This window comes from Sceloporus occidentalis, unplaced genomic scaffold (genome assembly GCF_023333645.1).
Source record: "Sceloporus occidentalis isolate IW3139 unplaced genomic scaffold, rSceOcc1.0.p SCAF_6, whole genome shotgun sequence".
NCBI lineage: Eukaryota > Metazoa > Chordata > Lepidosauria > Squamata > Phrynosomatidae > Sceloporus > Sceloporus occidentalis.
Genome location: NW_028316986.1, coordinates 314,482 through 334,917, shown reverse-complemented (window position 1 = coordinate 334,917; position 20,436 = coordinate 314,482). Strand labels below are relative to the sequence as shown.

Here is a 20,436-nt window from a genome sequence, read left to right as displayed (position 1 = left end):
AGCAAAAGGGGAGTCTCAGAGTGGGTCCTCTTCTTTTGCCTGGCATAGAAGCATGTGCTGCAAGTCTTCTGGCATAGCAGAGCTCTTGTCCCTCTTCTCCAGATCCCTTTCTTCACATTGGCAACTGAACTGGGGGCAAGGAGGGAACATGGCCCTGGTGGCGCAGTGGGTAAATGCCTGTACTGCAGCCATTCACTCGAAACCACAAGGTTGCGAGTTCAAGACCAGCAAAAGGGCCCAAGCTCGACTCAGGCTTGCATCCTTCCGAGGAGGGAGCTAAAATGAGTACCCAGACTGTTGGGGGCAAATTAGCTTACTTGCTAATTAGCTTACTTGCTGTTCACCACTATGATCTTTGGAATAGCGGTATATAAATAAAACAAATTATTATTATTATTATTATTATTATTATTATGGCAGCCTTGGGCTGTGACGCAGGGCAGCAGATCCCTCAAGAGGACAGGGCCCTTCCTTCTGGTGGGGGCTTGGCTTCTGGTGTGTGCCCTTTGGAGCACCTTGGTCCAGTGGATTTGGACCCACTGAGGAGCTGGGGCAGAAATCCCCAAAGAATTTGTGAGGGTTTGCTGCTGTTGGGAAGGGGAGAGTATTGAGGCAGCCTCCAACTGTACAATCCACCCCATGTATCCCTAGGGGCAGCCCAAGAGGGGGTGCTGCTTTGGGAAGGAGGCAAGGATGGCCAGGGGCTGGGAGCTGAGAGCTAATGCTGGAGTGAGCCCTGGGGAGGGAAAGCCAAGGGAAAGGGGGCCCCCATCCTCACCTTGTCCCTCTCCTGCCCTTCCTGCAGGCTGGCTGTGCCCAGAGGGCTCCCTCTGTGCCCCCGATGGGCCTGGCTTGCCCCAGTGCCTATGTGTGAGCCCATTCCATGGCTACAAGTGCTTGCGCCAGGTGAGTTGGCCCTGAAGAGAGAGGGCGGGGGGGGGGTTGCAGGGGGCAGCTGGTTCTGGAGTGAAGTGGCCAGAGGGAGCAGCTGTGAAGGATTTCCCTGAGCCCCAAGGGAGCCTGGGCACTGGGGCAGAGTGGGGTTGACAGAACTGGCATCCTTCAGCTTCCCCTTTAGCAGCATCACTGGACCCACTCTGGGCACAGACTGTGGCTGGTCCAGGGATAGCTCTGGAGGAGCTGGCTCTTCCGCCCAGGGCAACCATAATTGCAAGAGATGCAAGACAGACAGAGCTACCCCTCCATTCAGAGGCCGTGTTCTCTCTCATGTCCATGCTGGGGGCCAGGGGGCCTTTGGGGTCTTTCCTTGAAGCTGAGCTTTTTTGAGTGTGTAAATGATGCCCCCGACTTGCCTTTCCCTTGCAGGGCACCTTCCCTTACCTGCCCTTCTTTGGGACTTTGGGAGCCGTCACTGCCACCCTCTCCGTCCTGCTCTGGACCACCCAGCGGAGGAAGGCCAAGGCGTCCTAGTGCAGACGGACCCATCGGTGTCCGGCGCAGGACAAGGGGCAGTGGGGCAGCCTTTAGTGTGCCATGTCTGATGGACCATTCCTGGGACAACAGCATCCGTTGCACAGACGGACATTTCTCTTCTCCAAGAACTGGAGCCCGGTCATGTGGGGCTGAGCTTCACTCCCAGCCCAAGGGGCCAGATCCATCTCTTGCAGGACTCTGACTGTTGCTAATAAAGGGGCTGCCCCAGTCTAGCACTTTGTTTTGGGGTGTGAAATCCTCGGGTGTAAGCCGCCTGGATTGACTGACAGAGAGGCAGAGTAAACAATGGAGCTTTTATTTGTTTATTGGGTGGGGGATTACCAAGCTCTATGGGGCCTGATCTGGGTGGCTCCCATCTGCAGCCTTCATATCTCCTTCTATGGGAAAGGTGGCATTTGGGGTGAGCAGGGGTTCAGAGCCTCTTTTCCCAGAGGGGCCCCTGTTTCCTGGGGGGAGTGGCAAGCGATGGAGCCAAAGGCAGACAAGGTGCCCCCATCGCCCCCCAATAGCCATGCCCCCCCGAGAGACTTGTGGATGGCGTTCCCAAGGCCAGCGAAGGTGGAGGAGAGGGTCTCCTCCAGAGGTGGGCGAAACCCTTTCCCCATGTGCAGCTACGGGGCTCATCCTCCCTAGAGGCTGCCTTGGGGTCTCCTGCTCCTTCGGAGGCCTCTGCCTGGGCCACCAACTGGGCCCCTCAGCCCCACTCCCTCCCACTCATGGCTCTCTGAGGGGGGGGCTTCCCAGCAGCGGTGCTTGGCCTGGATGCCAGGCACAGCCTCATGGGGCCGCCTGTGAGCACTTGGGGGGCAGGAGGCCCCAATTGGCCCTCGATCTCCAGGGACGCTGAGGAGGGGGCAGTGGCGTCCCATTGATGCCGCCCCCGAGGGAGTGGGGCGGGGCGAAGTCCTTGGCCCCGCCCCTGGCCCCGCCTCCCTCCCCGAGCCAAGAGATGCCTTGCGGAGGGAGGAGCAGGGCCAACTTCCGGTCCCCACCGGAAGAGCCCCGCGCCCGCCCCCTCGGCGCTCCTCCTCCCGGGCCACGCCCCCTCCTTGCCTTCCTGGCCACGCGCTCCATCCATCCATCGGCTGCTCGGTCTTTGCAGCGGTTCGTGGCCATGGCTGCGCTGGTGCTGGAGGACGGGACGGTGCTCCGCGGGAGGCCCTTCGGGGCCAGGCCCACCGGCCCCGCGCCCGCCGGGGAAGTGGGTGAGTGCCCCTGCTGGGCAACTGCAGAGCGCCTGGGCCCTCGGGGGTCGCCGCCGGCCTCTCCCGGGTCAGGGCTCGTGGGGTGCCCCTGCCTGGCTAGCCTTGGGATCAAGGGTCCCCTGTTGGAGGCCAGCGGCCCCAGTGGCCCCTTTCTTCAGGGCCACAGGCCCAGGGCCAGCGCTGGACTCCGTCAGGCGAGGGTCTCGGGGAGCTGGCCTGGGCTCTGGCGGTTGGATGGGGGCTGGGTCCCTGTGGGAAGCTAAGGCATGCCCAGAGGGGCCCAAGAGGGCTGCGTGCCAGGCCCCTTCCTGTTCCAGTGGAAAGGCAGCTCCTGTGCCCACCAAGCACCAGGCAGAAGAGGGCCAGATGGCCTGGGGGCACAGCCTCCCCTCAGGAAAAGGAGCCTCCAGGCTGCTGCCATGGGGAGCCCTCTCTGCCACAGGCCAGGCCTCTGTGACACATCAGAGTGCCAACTGCGGGAGCCAGGCGTCCCCGCGGGGGGGGGGGGGCAAAGGATGGCTCTCCAGCTGTGGCAGCAGTCAGCCCCCCCATGTTTGAGAAGTGCTCCAGAGAAGGTGGCATCAGAAGCCACCTGGCGCGGTGCTTGGCGCAATTCCTTCTGTGGCTCTGTCACCAGAAAGGGGCTGGAATGCAGGACAAAACTGTGTCCAGTGTGTCAGACAGGGGTAGGGGTCTCAGTGTGTGTCGCTTGTTTGGCTCCACACCTTTTGCGCCTTGGTTTTGCAACCTCTGAGCCTGATTTAAGGGGCAGGCATGTGTGTATGTGTCTACTCACCTAGTGCGTCTCTCCCATTCCTCAAGGCCTCCAGGTGAGGCTGCTGATGCTGCAACTGCTGCAACTGCCCACTCTCTGTCCAGAAATGGGGAGCAAAGAAGGAGAGGCAACGCCCCCCCAATGGCTTTGGAGGGGGATGGTGTGGGGAGTGGGAGAGCTTCTTTCCTGGACCCCCTTCCCCAGGCCACGTGTGGTGCTCACCCTCCTCTTTCTTCTGCAGTGTTCCAGACAGGGATGGTGGGCTACCCCGAGGCACTGACGGACCCCTCCTACAAGTCCCAGATCCTGGTGCTGACCTACCCACTTGTGGGGAATTATGGTGTCCCTCCGGATGAACTGGACCAGCACGGACTCAGCCGGGTGCGTCTGGGGTCAGTGGTGCTGGTGGGGAGGCTTCATAGTGCCCACGTAGATCCTGGCACAAACGTTTCAGATTTCTAGGCAGACCAGGAGACCTTCACAGTGGACAGGCTATTCCCGGATGTGCTAAAGGGTTGACTGGGTTCTCACTCAGCCTGATACTCACACACACGCTCTGCCCTCTCAATGCCACAGAGTTTGGCTTCCCATGGAGACCCAGAAGTTGAGGAGGTGCAGCGGGAGAAGCCCAGGCGTCTCCAGACTGGTGGAGGGTGGGGGGGGGGGGAGAGATTTCCCTTGGCAAAGCCTGAAGCTTTGCGGCATCCCTGCAATGGGCACAGACCCTCCTCCATGCTCTGGCAGCTGGCACTTGGTCAAGGCTGGTGGAGGTGAGACAGGAAGAGTGGGAAGAAGGTGCTCTTGTGGAGGGAGGGTTGTGGGGCAGCTTCTTTGTGGGCAAAGCGAGGGCCTGCCTGGACCCTGCCACCAGTGTGAGGGCATAACCCAGTTGCAAAGTCCCTGCTGGCAGGGAGAAGGCCGTGTTTCTGATCCTGGGCTTCTCCAGGTAGAGGCAGTCTTTCTCCTCCAGGCACTGACCAGGTATCCTGGACTACAGTTCCCAGAATCCCTTGGCTGGTGGATTGTGGGAGCTGAAGTCTTAAGACACCAGGGGAAGGCTGCCCTTAGTTCTGGGCTCTTCCCCAACATGGAGGGAAGATGTTGTTGGACTATAGTCCCAGTACCTTTCCCCATTGGCTATGCTAGCTTAGTGGGGCTGATGAGAGTCTCTGGTGAGATCTAGAGGTTGTTCATGTTCACTTCTCCTCCTCCTCGACCGCTTTCTGGGCTTTAATTTGAGTTGTCTTTGGTCTCCCTCAGTGGTTCGAGTCTAGCTGCATCCATGTGGCCGCCCTCATCGTGGGCGAGTGTGCCCGAAATCCCAGCCACTGGAGTGCCATGCGCTCCCTCGACCAGTGGCTGCAGGAACAGGGGGTCCCAGGCCTGGAAGGTAAATGGTGGGCAGGGCAAGCCTTGAGCTGGCACTCTCAAGTGATCTGGGCCTTTCCCGTCAGGGACCCAGTGTCCACCACAGCTGAGAGTTCTGGGTGGAGATGGGTGTGAGCAGGTGGCATTCCTGCCTTCCTGTGGCTTTAGGCCCTTTTGGCATCAAATACAGCCCTGTTGGCATTTGCAAGCCTCGTGGGTTTTGGTGTGGGATGGAGAGCCCCCAGTGGCTGCCCGCTCTGCCTCCCTTTCCCATCTGTAAAATGGGATCACAGCTTCCCTTCCCCGCAGGAGTGGACACACGAGCACTGACCAAGAGGATCCGGGAAAAGGGGACTTTACTGGGCCGACTGGTGCTGGACGGCATCCACAGTCCACACCTGCCCTTTGAGGATCCAAACCAGACACACCTGGTGAAGGAGGTCTCTGTACAAGTAGGTGTGGGGACATGTGGACTGGGGCCAGACTCCCCCCCCCCCCCCGGCATGGCTTGGAGGTGGCCACTGTAGCCCTTGCTAAGATTTCCTGAGTCCTGGCCAGTCCACCCACCTGACAGCGACTCTCCCCATAGGAGCCCCACCTGTTCAACCCAGGGGGATACGTGAGGATCACAGCTGTTGATTGTGGTCTGAAGTACAACCAGATTCGGTGCCTGTGTGAGCGTGGGGCAGCCGTAAGGGTCGTGCCATGGGACCACCCCCTGGACAGTGCAGGTTAGAGGGTTGGGGGTGGGTGAGGGAAGGGGCATTGTGGAGCCCTTCCTTGGCTCTCAACTGGGGATGGGGAATGCCACCTTGGCAGGTGCCATGAACCCATAATTGCTGGGGCCCATTTTGGGCAGGGGGCACTGGGCTTGTCTTTGCTAGTTGTGGTGGGAAGGTGCTCCAGAGTCCTTCCAATATTCTCTTTCTACTCCCCTCTTCACTGCACCCCAGACTTTGATGGGCTTTTTGTCAGTAATGGCCCCGGGGACCCCCAGTTTTGCCAAGCAACGGTTACCAACCTGCGCCACATCTTGGAGCTGCCTGCTCCGAAGCCCATCTTTGGCATCTGCCTGGGCCACCAGCTTCTGGCCTTGGCCATTGGGGCCAAGACCTACAAAATGAAGTAAGTGGAGGTGGGAAGGGCATCGTGTTTGGGGGCTGTGGGGAAGTCTGGAGAGGGCAGGCAGTGATCTCCTTTCTTGAAGGAAGCTGGCCTACCTGTGTTATTCTCCAGGAGGACAGTGGCCCCTTCCAGCTCTGCTGGCAATGGTGGCAGTGGTAGGATCTCTGCCTCTCCCTGGTGCCCCCTCCTCATTTGCCATCCCCCCACAGGTATGGGAACCGGGGCCACAACCAGCCCTGCCTCCATGAAGGCTCCCGGCGCTGCTTCATCACCTCCCAAAACCATGGCTTTGCGGTTGAGCCTGGGAGCCTCCCTCCTGGCTGGACTCCCCTCTTCACCAACGCCAATGACCACTCCAACGAGGGTCTGGTACATGAGGCCAAGCCGTTCTTCAGGTGTGTATGGCAGGGGTGCTGGAGGGAACTACAGGCTGGGGGGAGCATGGAGATGTGCTGTTGGCCCCAGCTGTGTCCTCCTACAAGATGACCCCAACGCGTGCTTTCTCTCCCTTCCCCACCCCATAGTGTGCAGTTCCACCCGGAGCACAATGCCGGCCCTATGGACCTGGAGTGTCTCTTTGACGTTTTCCTGGAGACTGTGAAGGACACAATAGCTGGGGGGCCAAGCCCCAAGACAGGTGGGGACTTCCTCAGAGGGAGGGAGAAGGGAGAGGGCTCGCATTGCCTCCTGACTTCCCCCTGCCCACATGGTGAATCCATGTCCCCTCTTCAAAGGCATTTGCCAGCCCCTCTCCTGGCAGAGGGCAAGGGGGGAGCCCTTATAACACGGGTGTGGAATCATGGAGCTAGAAGGGACTGCAAGGCCCACCTTGTCCACCTCCCTCCCAGAGCAGGGCATCCCCAACAGAGTACTCCATGAGGCTAACAGGAGGTGGTCCCTTCTTGCTCTCCCATCTCCAGTCTCTGAGCGGATCCAGCAGTGCCTGCGCACAGCCGAAGCCCCGCCAGCCAGTGGCGTTGCCCGCCCCCACAAAGTGCTCATCCTGGGCTCAGGGGGTCTCTCCATTGGCCAGGCGGGGGAGTTTGACTACTCTGGCTCCCAGGTGAGTGGATGGGCCGCAGGGTCCATAGCGGGGTGGGGAGGCAGGTTGCATGCAAGGAAAAAGGCACGGGGGGTTGCCTGGGGGGGAATACCAGCACTGGCTTCTTCTTTGCCTTCTCCCTCCATCACAAAAAAAGAGGAAAGCCTTGTGTGCCCACCTTCATTTTCTTCTAACTTGTGTAACAGGAAAACTCTGCAAGGCTGGCATGGGTACTAGAAGAATTTGGGCAGGCAGAACCTGGAACAGATTTTCTAGATGTCTTCTTTTAAAATGGTCACCACCAAATGCTTACTCCATCTGATGTAGTTTGAGGCATTTTGTTTTCATTTTAGGTTTATTTAGTAAACATAAATTATGTGAAATTTGTTTTAAAAACTTGTAATTGGATTTCTTAATCTCAAATTTATGTTTAGACAGTATAGATCAATATTTCATTTTTGGAGAAAGGTGCAATATTAATTCAATTGAACACAGAAATAAATAATAAACAGTGTTCATAAGTGTGCTTGGAATCCAAACTAGGAGCATTTAGAATTGGCAGGAGTGGTTTTGGAAAATGGCAGCTAGAAAACATGTTCCAGTATTTGGTGAGGCCTACCCTCTTTTTTCTGAGATTGTTGCTTATTCAAATCAGAACAGAAGCTTTCCCAAGACTTTATTTTTACGGGTCTGAATTATTCCAGAAGGGAAAACCATTCAGTGGTATTTTCCGAAAGATGTCTATGGAAAGAAGATCCTTTCTTGTGGGTTTTTCGGGGGGCTATGTGGCCATGTCCTAGAAGACTTTATTCCTGACATTTCGCCTGCATCTGTGGCTGACATGTTCAGAGAGAGAATGAATGCCAGCCACAGATGCAGGCGAAATGTCAGGAATAAATTCTAGAACATGGCCATATAGCCCGAAAAACCCACAAAAAAACTATGGATGCTGGCCATGAAAGCCTTCAACTTCACAAGATCCTTTCCTCTTTGGGAGCTGTCTCCCTAAACATTGGTGGTCAGTGCCAGCTTCCCATCTGTTCACTTTGACTAGAATGTCCTTTGGTGAGATGGGAGGGGAAATAGAGGAGGCCAGAGGTCTAAAATCCCCCTCCCACTCCACAGGCCATCAAAGCCCTGAAGGAGGAGAACATCCAGACAGTGCTGATCAATGCCAACATTGCCACCGTGCAGACCTCCAAGGGTCTGGCCGACAAGGTCTACTTCCTGCCCATCACTCCTGACTACGTGGCCCAAGTGAGTTAAGCTGGACGTCCCTGCCTCTGGCAGGACAGGCAGTTCTGTGCCAGTGAGGTAGTGAGGTTTGGGCCTGTCAGCCAGGGCTGCAAGAGAGGGACCAAGGAGTGGGCCATCAGCCTCCCCCATTGGCCCCTGTTTTGGCAATTGGGGGCTCCTCCTGGCTGCTCTGGGGGGGGGGGGCTGGAAACTGAGCAGACACCTTTCTCGGGGCAAGGGATGGTTTGATTGGCAGGGCAAAGAGTGTGACTTGGCCCTTCTGGGGGCCTGGATTTTCAGGCCCCAGTCCCTTTTTCTGGGGTGGGACACTGGAGGCATGTGCCTTTTGCTCCCTGTGTGCATGTGTGTACAATTGGCTGAGCAGCCCCCCATCCCTGCGGCCACAGGTGATAAAGAACGAGCGTCCAGATGGGATCCTGCTCACCTTTGGAGGCCAGACGGCCCTCAACTGTGGTGTGGAGCTGACCAAGGGGGGGGTGCTGGAGCGCTACAACGTGCGCGTGCTGGGCACCCCTGTGGCTTCTATCGAGATGACGGAGGACCGCAAGGTCTTTGTGGAAAAGATGGAGGAGATTGGGGAGCATGTGGCCCCCAGTGAGGCGGCCTGCTCCCTGGAACAGGTACGGGGACCAGCTGGATTTCAGCATAGTGGCTGCCTCGTGGGTCTTCATACAGTACCTGGCTATGAGGGCACCTTGCTTCCTTTGAGCTGCCAACATGGGCAGGAAGTCCCACTTGAGGGTTGCATCCCGGCCAGGCTGAGTGAGGGAAGTCAATGAAGGGCTTCTTCTGAGGACCGTTGGCTACTTTGGCCATAAACCCCACTGCGGTCTCAGCCCTTCCTCTGCCCTCAGTGGCTGGGTAGGGGAAGATTTTTCTGATGGTCAATGAGGGGTTATTCCTTGTGCTGGAGGGTCCAAGAGGCCCTCTGGTGCCGATTGCCTTGCTTGAGCCCCTCTCACCCCAACCCATCCTGACAGGCGCTGGCAGCGGCGGAGCGTCTGGGCTACCCGGTGCTGGTGCGCTCAGCCTATGCACTGGGCGGGCTGGGCTCAGGCTTTGCCAATGGGCGAGAGGAGCTGACGACGCTGGTGAGCCAGGCCTTCGCCCACACCTCCCAAGTGCTGGTGGACAAGTCCCTCAAGGGCTGGAAGGAGATCGAGTACGAGGTGGTGCGCGACGCCTATGACAACTGCGTCACGGTAAGGGAGGCAAGATGGAAAGACGGAAGGGGCTGGGAAGGGCTGGGCTCTTCTTGGGCTGCAGGCCAAGGAGCCAAAACAAAAACAGCTTCATTTATATACCGCTTCATACCAAACTAGCAGTGTCTTAAGCGGTTTACAACTCTAAGCAATTGCCCCCCACAATCTGGGGACACTGCCTTGGAAGTATGCAAGCCTGAGTCGAGCTTGAGCCCTTTTGCTGGTATTGAACTTGCAACCTTATGGGTTTTTTGAATTAAATGTTATTGAAATAAAAATAGACATATACCTGAAAAAATTGTACATTGTTGAATGCATACAATGAATTGACTTCCTCTTCAGTGCAAGTCTTATACAGCTTCTTTATAGTTATTAATATATCTGAATACACCAGTGATCACCTATTTTCTTCAATTTACAAATCAAATCAATTCTAACCTCTTGGAAACAAATATATCACTCTTGTCCTTTTCTTTTGCTATCATATCAAAACTTCTTTGGTTCTCTGTTTTAAATCTTTCTCCCTTCTATTTGTCTTCTACACTCTGGTTTCTTAATAATTCAATAGGTCATTCTTAATTCCGAACATGTCACGCCACCATTAAAGAACTGGACACCATCCTTTTTCTAATCTATTTTTGGTTTGCTGTTAATAAAATATGTTCATCTGTCCATTTCTCTTAATTCTTGTTCCTTTATTGCCCATTCTTCTATAAGCGGGACTTCTTTGTTTTTCCAATTTTTAGCTATCATTATTCTGGCTGCTGTTACAAGATTTAAGGTTACCTCCAGTGTTTCCTTTCTTCCTTTTCTTTCATAATTGATGTTATATTTAACAAATGTCACTTGGGAACCATTTCAAATTGAATTATAAATATATTTTGGATTTGCCTATGTCTCTCCATCCAATATTTGTTAATCTTGGCACATGGCCACCACATGAGATACACAGAGCCCACATCACTAGCACAGCGCCAACATTTTTGGTCGTGCAATTTATAGAGTCTTTTTAGTTTTGTCGGTGTTAAATACCACCTGTTAGATATTTCCATATGAATTTCCTTAAGATCTTCTGAAGCTGTAAAACTGCTTGTTCTTTTCCATGCTTTCTGCCAATCTTCATGTGGCATGACATGACATGACTGATATCCCTTGCCCACTTTATCATACTTTCCTTAATCGTTTCTTTTTCCATCGTTCTAGTCAACAGTATTTTGTGTATTTTCGGTGTTTTTCCCCTGCCAGGTTTCCACCAAAATGCATCTAGTTCATTTGCGTTTTTTTCTATCCTTTCTTTCTTATTGTCTTCCATGTATTTCCTCTTAATTTGTGTATATGTAAACCAATGTACGATTGTACCTTTCTTTATTAATTCCTCTCTTTGTTTTATTTGCATCTTACCAGTTTTGGCAACCTTATGGTTTTGAGTGAGTGGCTGCAGGGCCACCAGGGCTCCTTGATCCATGGTCCACATATAGGGCAGGCACACCTGGAGCAAACCCTGTTTGCCAGTCTGACTCTCATCCGCAAGAGAGAGAGGAAGCAAGAAGAATCCTGTGGAGTCCAGAAGCGGAAATATTATTCATTCATTCATATCCCGCCTCTCCCAGAGGATTGAGGCTGGTAACAGTAGAAATCGGATGCAATCAAATCAAAACATTCCCTCAATCCCTCCAACCCTCCGCCCTTCACAAATAAATTAAATAAAACTACACATTAGAACAGAAACGGAGCCTGGCTCATGGGGGGTACTTTGGGAACAGGGAAGGCGGGACCCAGGTTGGCATGCTGCTTTGGTCAAATCCAGCATCAGGGCTCTTCCATCAGCCTGTGAGGTTCTCCCTCCTCCTCAACTGGCCCATGTCACCCTCTGGGACACCTCCAACCATCCTATCCATTGCTGCTCAACCCCTCAGCTATCTTGCCCTGTGGGGGCTCTTACTTCCTACCCACGCTCTCCACTGCTCAAACTTTACCCATTTATTTGGGAATTCGCTGGGGCTGTGTGGCATGCTCCCTGGTCAATCTAGCCAACCTTTCACCTCTCTCTCAGAAGCTGCACTGCCTGCTGAGATTTTCAGGCTGATGCCTTCCCCTCTGGGAGTGAGGGGTGGAGGGTGGTTTGCGCTGCTGCGGTCAACCTTGCCCCTTCTCATCTGTCTTTGCTGATCCTGCACAGGTGTGCAACATGGAGAACTTGGACCCGCTAGGCATCCACACAGGGGAGTCCATCGTGGTGGCGCCCAGCCAGACCCTTAATGACCGCGAGTATAACCTCCTGCGCACTACGGCCATCAAGGTGGTCCGGCACCTGGGCATCGTGGGAGAGTGCAACATCCAGTATGCGCTGAACCCCGAGTCTGAGCAGGTGAGGCTCTGTGCTAGGATGGGGTCCCAACCATGGGCCTCCATTTGGGAATGTGGAGCCATGCAGGCAGATCCTGCAGGAAGTAGCTTCCACCTGCTGCTCTCGGGCCTGTGCAGAACGGAGGAAATGTGCAGATTTGAGACAATTGGAGCATTGTGATCCCTCTCGAACTGCCATGGCCTTCCTCCTGTGGAATCCTGGGATGTGCAGACCCATGAGGTATCTGCCAAAAAGCTCCAGGGCTTCCCCAAACTACAAGTTCCAGGATTCCATAGGCTGCAAACATAGCAGTTCAATGTAAAGTCGAAGGCTTTCATGGCCGGCATCCATAGTTTTTTGTGAGTTTTTCAGGCTATGTGGCCATGTGCCAGAAAAGGCGAAATGTCAGGAAGAAACTTTTCTGGAACATGGCTGCATAGCCCACAAAAAACTATAGCAGTTCAAGCTGGATCCAAGCGCCAGCAACAGGCCAGGCCCTTGACCAGTGTAGCTCTGTGTTCTCCCAGGTTGGGAGTTGGATACGTTTGCCCATTGTCTGCTGTAAGCTACCCAGCTCTCTGCTGGTAGCTGGTTCTGACCCTGGCTGGCACAGACTTGGTAGCCAGGGCTGTCCAGGTTTCCAGGGGGGTCTTTCCTTGGAAATGTGAGGGGCTGACCCACAAAATGCAATCATGGGCTCATCCTCTCAGCTGTCCCCCCATCCTTCCCTGGACACCTGCAGCTCCATCTTTCTCTTTCCTGTCCTGTAGTACTACATCATTGAGGTGAACGCACGGCTGTCCCGGAGTTCTGCATTGGCCAGCAAGGCCACTGGCTACCCCTTGGCCTATGTGGCTGCCAAACTGGCCTTGGGCATCCCACTGCCCGTCCTCAGGTAATCCCTTCCCTGGTGCTGGTGGGGCATTGGGAATGAGCTGAGAGTTCTACCTGGCTGCCTGGTGGGCACACTCCCACCAGATCCAGAAAATGTTCTCAGGAATGCATTTGTGTTGGACACGTAAATCCAGCCTTCTTGTTGTGTTGTTGTTTTCCACTTGTGCATCATTGCTGGGAGAGGAGGGTCGGGGGGGGGGGTTAAATGTTCCTGGCCCATCTGGACCTCCCCACTTTTTTTGCTGCCCAGTTTGGGGATAGGGAGGCAGAGAAGAGAGAGGAAACCAGCCCAGCCTTTGACACCTGCTGGGTCTGCTCCTCTTCCTTCTCTCCATTGCATTGAGCTGGCCTGCCTTTACTCTCTAGGACACCAGAACCCGACTCTTCCCTTTGGGGTGCTGAGTGAGCTCCCACCACATGCCCCCCAGCCTCTTTCCACACATCCTGCAGGACAGTCTGTGCCTTTATCCCTTAAGGAACCCTTGGCAAAAATGTTTTATTAGAACAACAATAAAAATACTGTGTGCTTACCAGACTGTCTGCTTGCTCTTCTGTAGCAGAGGCAAGAGATGTGTGTAGAGGACAGGAGGCGCTCTGTTCCTTTCCAAACGTTGGCTTGGCACTCCTTCCTTGAGGGCACACATCCTTACCACTCTTCACAGAATCATAGATCCATACAGTTGGGAGAAAAGGCATAGGTCATCCAGTCTAACACCCCCCCCTCCGACCAGTCCCCATTTTCCAGCAGGCCAAAGAGCTTCTCTTGGGTAGAGAGCAGAAAGAATTCCATTCTGACACAGTTTTGTGAGCCTCTCTTTGGTCTGCCAGGGGAAGGGGGTTGTGCTCTCCTACTTGGTCTGGGTCCGACCCGGCTTTTTCTCCCCCACACACCCCTCTTTCTCCTGGCCAGGAATTCGGTCACCAATTCCACCACAGCCTGCTTTGAACCCAGCCTGGACTACTGTGTGGTCAAGATCCCGCGCTGGGACCTCAGCAAGTTCCTGCGCGTGAGCACCAAGATTGGCAGCTCCATGAAGAGCGTGGGTGAGTGGTGGGCGAGATGGAACATGGGTGGGAGCAGACTGGTTTTGTGCTCCAGAGAAGAAGAATAACAAATAACTGTCTGAGAAAATTGAATAGGGACCAGTCTAGCCTCTCTCAGAAGGGAGTTACAGAGACCCTGGGAGCAGCCACTGAGAAGGCCCTGTCTCCTTGCTTCCACCAGGCCTGCCTATGAAGGTGGTGGGAGAGAAAGTAGGGCCTCCCCAGATGATTTCAAAGCAAAGGCAGACATGTGGGAGAACATGGCCTTGGTCTACCTCTGGAAGTGTTGGATTCTCCCCCACCCCCTCCATAGAACCACAGAATCCTAGTGTTTGGGGAATCACCAGAGGACATCCAACACCTAGAGGAGCCTGGGGCAGCCACCAGGAAAGCCCTCCTTCCATTGTTCCCATCAGATGGACCTTGAGGGTGGTAAGACAGAAAGAAGGACCACCACCAGTTCACAAAACCGGGGCAGGTTTACCATTCTTTGGACTTCACACTTTTATGAATGTCTGGACCTCTGGATGCTCAACTGACCACCACCACCCCATTCCTGCTGCCATCTTTTCTCCCTGCAGGGGAGGTCATGGCCATCGGCCGGAGCTTTGAGGAAGCCTTCCAGAAAGCCCTACGCATGGTGGACGAGAACTGCCTGGGGTTTGACCACTCTGTGAAGCCAGCCTCTGACATGGTAAGGTTCCTCTGAGTAGTAGTGGGGAAGAAGGAGGGGGCAGTGAGGGGGACTGAGCTCACAGCACCCCACTCTCCACCTCTCCCCACAACCCTGCAGGAGCTGGAGACACCAACAGACAAGCGAATCTTCGTGCTGGCAGCTGCCCTGCGTGCTGGCTACTCCATCGAGCGCCTCTATGAACTCACCAAGATCGACCGCTGGTTCTTGCACAAAATGAAGAATATCGCGGACCATGCCATGTGCCTGGAGTCCTACCGCCAGGCCGAACCGGGGGCCATGCCGCCCCCTGTCCTCAGGCTGGCCAAGCAGCTGGGCTTCTCTGACAAGCAGGTGGCCCAAGCCATTCTCAGGTAATGGAGTGTCGGTGGCGGCCCAGAGGTCAATGCTGGCAGAGGGCAAGGGAGGTGGCCCAGAAAGGAGTATAGTGGTCAGGGAGGTGGGATTGGTGGCCAGAAGCAGAGAGGCCTGGCACTACCAGCTTGGTGCCAAGGGTTGGAAACTGTTTTTAAAAGACACCCCCCCCCCCTTTTTGTGGATTGCTGCCAGTGCAGGGTCTGGAAGAGCATGGGGTGGAGCAGCCAGTTCTCTCCTCTTTGCACTCTGAGGATTTCCATTTTACTGGAAATGATGTGATGTCACTTGCAATTGCCATTTTGATTGGATCACATTGAAAGCAAATATGGGGGCTCTCGGTGAATATGGTAATTTCCCACCCATCTACTACTGAATGGTCTTACTATTGAGATGGTGGCTCATGATGTTTAACATATGTCTGGCTGTTCCAGCATAATGCATGATGGGAGCTGTAGTCCTCCTGGCTCCTCTCTGGACCATAACTGTGCACACATTGCTTTTAAAGGGAGAGGGGGCAATGTTTCACTGGTAGGGCCTCTGCTTTGGATCCGGACGTCCCAGGCTCCATCTCCCAAGAGTGCTGGGTAAAGCCTGAATCCCCATATTGCTGCTGCCACCCTGTGGGGTGACTTCCATCGCCAGGGTCCTCCAGCGGGGAATCAGGCATAAGACTCTTACTGTGTTGCAGCACGGAGCTGGCCGTGCGGAAGATGCGGCAGGACCTGAAGATTCTGCCAGTGGTGAAGCAGATTGACACGGTGGCAGCCGAGTGGCCGGCCCAGACCAACTACCTCTACCTGACCTATAACGGGACTGAGCACGACCTGGCTTTCCGGGAGCCCCACGTCATGGTCATCGGCTCCGGCGTCTACCGCATTGGCAGCAGCGTGGAGTTCGACTGGTGCGCTGTTGGCTGCATCCAGGAGCTGCGCACGGTAAGAGCCAGCTTGAGAGTGGGGAGAGGGATGCAGATGAAGATTGTTAAGAGCTTTAAAACTGATCTAGCTAAAAATGTTCATACAGGTGTTTAGAAGCTCCCCGCCCCATGCTAGCCTTATATTGTATTTGGTATTATTATATTCATTTAACATCGCAGCTTTCTTCTAATAATGCGACTCAAGAAGGCTTAAACAAGCCTTCTCACTGCAGCTGATGGGGAGCCCACCTTCCTCCCTCTCTGCTGATTCTCCTCTCCCAGCTTCCTCTTGCAAAGACTGAGAGCGATGGTGCCATCTTTGCCACAGGGGCTTCTTCGAATGTGCTAAATATGCCACCCACAGTGTGGTGGCTGGGAAGGGGGTGATCCCCAGCTGTGCTTCTATTTGCCTTGCGTAGGGGGAAGAGAAGGAGGGGTGGTGCTTTGCCTGCCTTCTGGGGCTCCCTATCCACAGGGTGAGGGTGGATGTCATTGCAGACTTGAGTGCCAGGGAGTAACCTCTGGGAACCCCATTTTCTGCCCACAAACCCAGTTGGGCTACAAAACCATCATGGTGAACTACAACCCAGAGACAGTGAGCACCGACTACGACATGTGCGACCGCCTTTACTTTGATGAGATCTCCTTTGAGGTGAGTCCCAAGGAGTGCTGGGGTGGGGACACAAGTGTGGTAGAGGTCTTCAGGGCAAGGGAGAGGGGATGGGGCGGGGTCTCTGGGTTGGGGTGATGGAGGATCTGTCCCCAAAGCCAAGCTTCCTTCCCCAGCAGTTTTGCCCTTGAAGCCTGGGTAGCTGTGCTGGGGGACAACAGGGAACATCTTGGCTTGGACTTGGGGCCCTTGCTTTGCCCTTTTACCCCACATGGGGGGGGGGGGGCTGGCTCTTGCTCTGCAGGCTGACCCATGGCCCCTTTCCTCCACATTTCTGCTCCCTCAAGGTTGTGATGGACATCTACGAGTTGGAGAACCCCGAGGGCGTGATCCTGTCCATGGGGGGGCAGCTCCCCAACAATATTGCCATGGCCCTCCACCGCCAGCAGTGCCGGATCCTGGGCACCTCCCCTGAGGCCATTGACTCCGCCGAAAACCGCTTCAAGTTCTCCCGCCTCCTGGACACCATCAACATCAGCCAACCGCTCTGGAAGGAGCTCTCGGACATGGAGGTGAGGGAAGACCCCACTCCCTGACAGTGGTGGGTGGGAGCACCTCTGGCCCTGACCCACCCTTCCTTTGTGTCATATCTGCCAAATGTGAGGATGGGAGCAGCATAAAAGATCCCCTTCACTTCCGCCCCTCCTTGCTGGCCAGTTTTGGCCACTGATGGAGATTAGTGCCCAGTTACCCCCTTGCCCAGGTGTTGTGGCCTTACCCTGGGTCCACTTCACTGGCCTTGCTGCCTTTTCCTATCAACTGGGCTGTGGGGGGGGGGGGGGGCGTTGTCTGAATCTTGGAAGAGCGCATCCTATGCTCCCTTTGCAGTTTCCCAAGCCTTCTTTTACCCCACTAAAGCCTCAGAATCCTTCCCTCTATTAAAAAGAAAACAGACCCAAAATAAAACCACTCCCAAAAAACAAATCTGTGTTCTTGGAGTGGCAGTTTAATTGAACAACCCCTTGAACCCCATAGGTAAATTTCAGCAAAAGCCACCCAGCTGGGTTGCTTCCTTGGGCTGGTATTCAGAATGGTACAGAGTGGGCCCCTGCCCAGGTCCACAGGGGTATGGGCCAGTCCCTGCAAGAACTGAGACCCCCGCTCTATGGCTCCCATTGCAGTCGGCCAAGCAGTTCTGCTGCAAGGTGGGCTACCCATGCGTGGTGCGCCCCTCCTATGTCCTAAGCGGAGCCGCCATGAACGTGGCCTATTCGGACAGTGACCTGGAGCGGTTCCTGAACAACGCCGTGGCCGTCTCCAAGGAGCAGCCGGTGGTCATCTCCAAGTTCATCCAAGAGGCCAAGGTGGGTGTTCCAGGGCCTCCCTCCCAGGCCCCATGGGCTCTGCAGTTCCTGTTGACCAGTGCTGATGACCAGCAGGAACCTTGGGATTCCCCCAGGAGTATCAGAGATATTTGTGGCCTGGGTGAAAGAGGAAGAGAAATGCAGGAAGGCCTGGTGGTCAAAGCAGGCAGGAGCAGGGTGGCTATGGAAGGCTGTTGAAGTACCAGAAGGCGTTGTGGTGGGCATAGGTTTAGGGACAGAGAGCCTTCTAAATGTGCTCCTCATTTGCTTTTGGAGGCAGAGGCCTTTTTATTTTATAATTTTGGGCTGTCAACCAGTTCTTGAAGAAAAGTAATGCGGGGTGCTATATTTTTTTCCTTCATTTATTATCTTTATTCTAAATTTAGTGTTAGTTTAGTCGAGTGATGATTTTGATTTAGTATGGAATTGTTGTTGTTGTTGTTTTGCTGCTGTGGCCAAGTCTTGGTCTGTATTTTGTTTTCGCCCGTGTTGTGTGCCACTTTGGGTTCCATTTTGTGGGAATGGTGGGATTCTAAAAAAATAGCTGGGTGGGTTGGGCTCTTGAAGATTTGCTGGGGAGCTACATACTTTGCTTCATATGCCAATTTGGGGGCCTCCAGACTATGTAGGCATGTGCCCTTCAACGATGGGAACCAGAGGCTGCAGACCATTGGCAGAAGCCAGTCTAGCCCTGCATGGCATGTGGGGGAAAGCCAGGAGTGAGGAGAGCCAGCCCCACATGGGGCCACAGAGGGTGACTGGGGGGCTTGCCAGGGATGTCTTTAGTTGAGAGGGTGGATCTACTGGGGGAGTTTCAGACTCATTGCTGTCCAGGCACAGACTGCCTCCCCCTGCCTCACCCCAGGAGATTGATGTGGATGCTGTGGCCTGTGACGGCCAGGTAGTGGCTGTGGCCATCTCTGAGCACGTAGAGAACGCGGGCGTGCATTCGGGAGATGCCACCCTGGTGACGCCGCCACAAGACATCACACCCAAGACGCTGGAGCGGATCAAGGCCATCGTCCACGCCATTGGGCAGGAGCTGCAGGTGACTGGACCCTTCAACCTCCAACTCATTGCCAAGGTAATTAGAGATAGGGTGGCTTGGGGGGGAGACATTCACAGCCCTTGGGTTTTTTTGCTTGACTCTGTGTGTGCATGCGCGTCCTGCTTTCCTGCGAGCGCCTCGTCTTCCTGTACATCTGTTGGAATCCAGAGGAGGAGCTCCCTGACCATCCTCCAGAGTTTTCAAAAAGGGCTCCGTCTGTGAGCATCAGAAGTTAGCCTTGATCTGACTCAGCTGTGGGTCTGGAAGGGGACCAGTGCATCCAGCTGTGCCCCCTTGTACTCCCCCGCCCTTTCCATAGAATCACACAATCCTAGTCTTTGGGGAGTCACCAGAGGGCATCAGATCCAGCCCTCCGCTCTGTGCTGCATCCCACCTAGCGCCTCCCCAACAGCAACAGCCAGAGGATGCTCTCCAGCCTCTCTCTGAAGTCCCCCAGAGAAGGAGCTGCCCCTCTGCACAACTGGTTCTCTCTTTCCTCTCCAGCATGACCAGCTGAAAGTCATTGAGTGCAATGTCCGAGTCTCGCGCTCCTTCCCCTTCGTCTCGAAGACTCTGGGGGTGGACCTGGTGGCCTTGGCCACACAAGTGACCATGGGGGAGGAGGTGGAGCCAGTGGGACTCATGGCAGGCACCGGCATCGTGGGTGTCAAGGTGAGCAGATGTTTGGGTGAGGTAGGGCTCTGCTGGTGCTGAGGGTCCTGGGCACTGCGATCAGCCTCTGCATGGTGATGGCTTCCCACTGACCCTCACGACCTGTCTCCTTCTCCCCACAGGTGCCCCAGTTCTCCTTCTCCCGCCTGGCAGGGGCCGACGTGGTGCTGGGGGTGGAGATGACCAGCACGGGGGAGGTGGCCTGCTTTGGGGAGAACCGGTGTGAGGCCTACCTCAAGGCCATGCTGAGCACCGGGTTCAAGATCCCCAAGAAGAACATCCTGCTCACCATAGGGAGCTACAAGGTGAGCCAGGACACTCGGGTGGTGCCTCTGGGGGCAGAGCAAGACGAGTGATGGGTGTTTAAGGAGGGTCCCACCACCTTCAGCATTTTAAACACTCAAAATCATATACAGTATGGCATTACACACGACAGGCTGGTCACAATTTCTCTGCCAGACATCAGATTTTCTGGACTATTCAGCCACATTTTGTCTCTGTAGTAAGTGAGGCAGCTGCTGTCTGGGGTCCCTTGCCACCTGCCCCCTTCTCTCCTTGCCCCTTCTCATTTGGCAGGGGGGCTGGAACTGAACTCAAGTGTTCGCATGAAAAGGGAGAGAGTGCCAGGCCACTGGAACAACATTCTGGTGCCATAGGCCAGGGCCCACAAGCAAAAGACAGAAGAAGTTTTCATGTCCTTATCAATGGTTGTGTTTTATTCCTCATGAAGGTTTTTCGTTATCTTGTTTTGCAAGGAGCCCAATACATTTCGGCCTTTATTATTACCAAATGGTTTTCTTTAGGCACTATAGTGGCTAAACCTTCCTGAATCTTTGTTCGCGAAGCAAAGCCAGAGAGAGAGAGAGAGTGGTAGTAAACATAAATAACAAGAATAAATGAAATTCAAAATTTAGAAAGGATAACCCGTATTTGTAATTGCATACATATAAAATTCTAATGGTTCACACACCTGTTACGTTTAATATTGAAAAATATTTAAATACCATTCAATTTGGAAGCCTCCCCTTTTATTTTGTAAAAGTCTAGTTCTATGGAGAGAG

The 20,436-nt window shown here is 54.5% G+C and overlaps 2 protein-coding genes across 8 annotated transcripts in view; both read left to right on the top strand.

Annotated features, from left to right (window-relative positions):
- Positions 1–1,670, top strand: part of LOC149310281 (all-trans retinoic acid-induced differentiation factor-like) — a 44,042-nt gene extending 42,372 nt beyond the window's left edge. Inside the window, exons 5-6 of the mRNA XM_089528365.1 lie at positions 806–906; positions 1,327–1,670. Coding sequence (XP_089384491.1) covers positions 806–906; positions 1,327–1,431 — 206 coding nt within the window. The 3' untranslated portion in view covers positions 1,432–1,670. The remainder of the gene's footprint in view (positions 1–805; positions 907–1,326) is intronic.
- Positions 1,671–2,499: 829 nt separating this feature from the next.
- The window catches only part of CAD (carbamoyl-phosphate synthetase 2, aspartate transcarbamylase, and dihydroorotase), a 30,038-nt gene continuing 12,101 nt past the window's right edge, over positions 2,500–20,436 (top strand). For 3 of the 7 annotated variants that reach the window (XM_089528634.1, XM_089528629.1, XM_089528628.1), the window contains exons 1-24: positions 2,500–2,660; positions 3,677–3,816; positions 4,696–4,825; positions 5,113–5,255; positions 5,393–5,534; positions 5,757–5,928; positions 6,138–6,323; positions 6,453–6,565; positions 6,849–6,991; positions 8,096–8,227; positions 8,614–8,847; positions 9,208–9,429; positions 11,609–11,797; positions 12,547–12,671; positions 13,581–13,714; positions 14,296–14,408; positions 14,508–14,761; positions 15,454–15,700; positions 16,235–16,333; positions 16,639–16,863; positions 17,473–17,655; positions 18,521–18,739; positions 19,208–19,375; positions 19,498–19,680. In XM_089528634.1, the coding sequence (XP_089384760.1) occupies positions 2,570–2,660; positions 3,677–3,816; positions 4,696–4,825; positions 5,113–5,255; positions 5,393–5,534; positions 5,757–5,928; positions 6,138–6,323; positions 6,453–6,565; positions 6,849–6,991; positions 8,096–8,227; positions 8,614–8,847; positions 9,208–9,429; positions 11,609–11,797; positions 12,547–12,671; positions 13,581–13,714; positions 14,296–14,408; positions 14,508–14,761; positions 15,454–15,700; positions 16,235–16,333; positions 16,639–16,863; positions 17,473–17,655; positions 18,521–18,739; positions 19,208–19,375; positions 19,498–19,680 (3,987 nt within the window). In that variant the 5' untranslated portion in view covers positions 2,500–2,569. Of the gene's footprint in view, positions 2,661–3,567; positions 3,817–4,695; positions 4,826–5,112; positions 5,256–5,392; positions 5,535–5,756; positions 5,929–6,137; positions 6,324–6,452; positions 6,566–6,848; positions 6,992–8,095; positions 8,228–8,613; positions 8,848–9,207; positions 9,430–11,608; positions 11,798–12,546; positions 12,672–13,580; positions 13,715–14,295; positions 14,409–14,507; positions 14,762–15,453; positions 15,701–16,234; positions 16,334–16,638; positions 16,864–17,472; positions 17,656–18,520; positions 18,740–19,207; positions 19,376–19,497; positions 19,681–20,436 lie in introns of those variants that run through there. The other 4 variants (XM_089528631.1, XM_089528626.1, XM_089528630.1 and 1 more) reach the window with 3 other exon arrangements.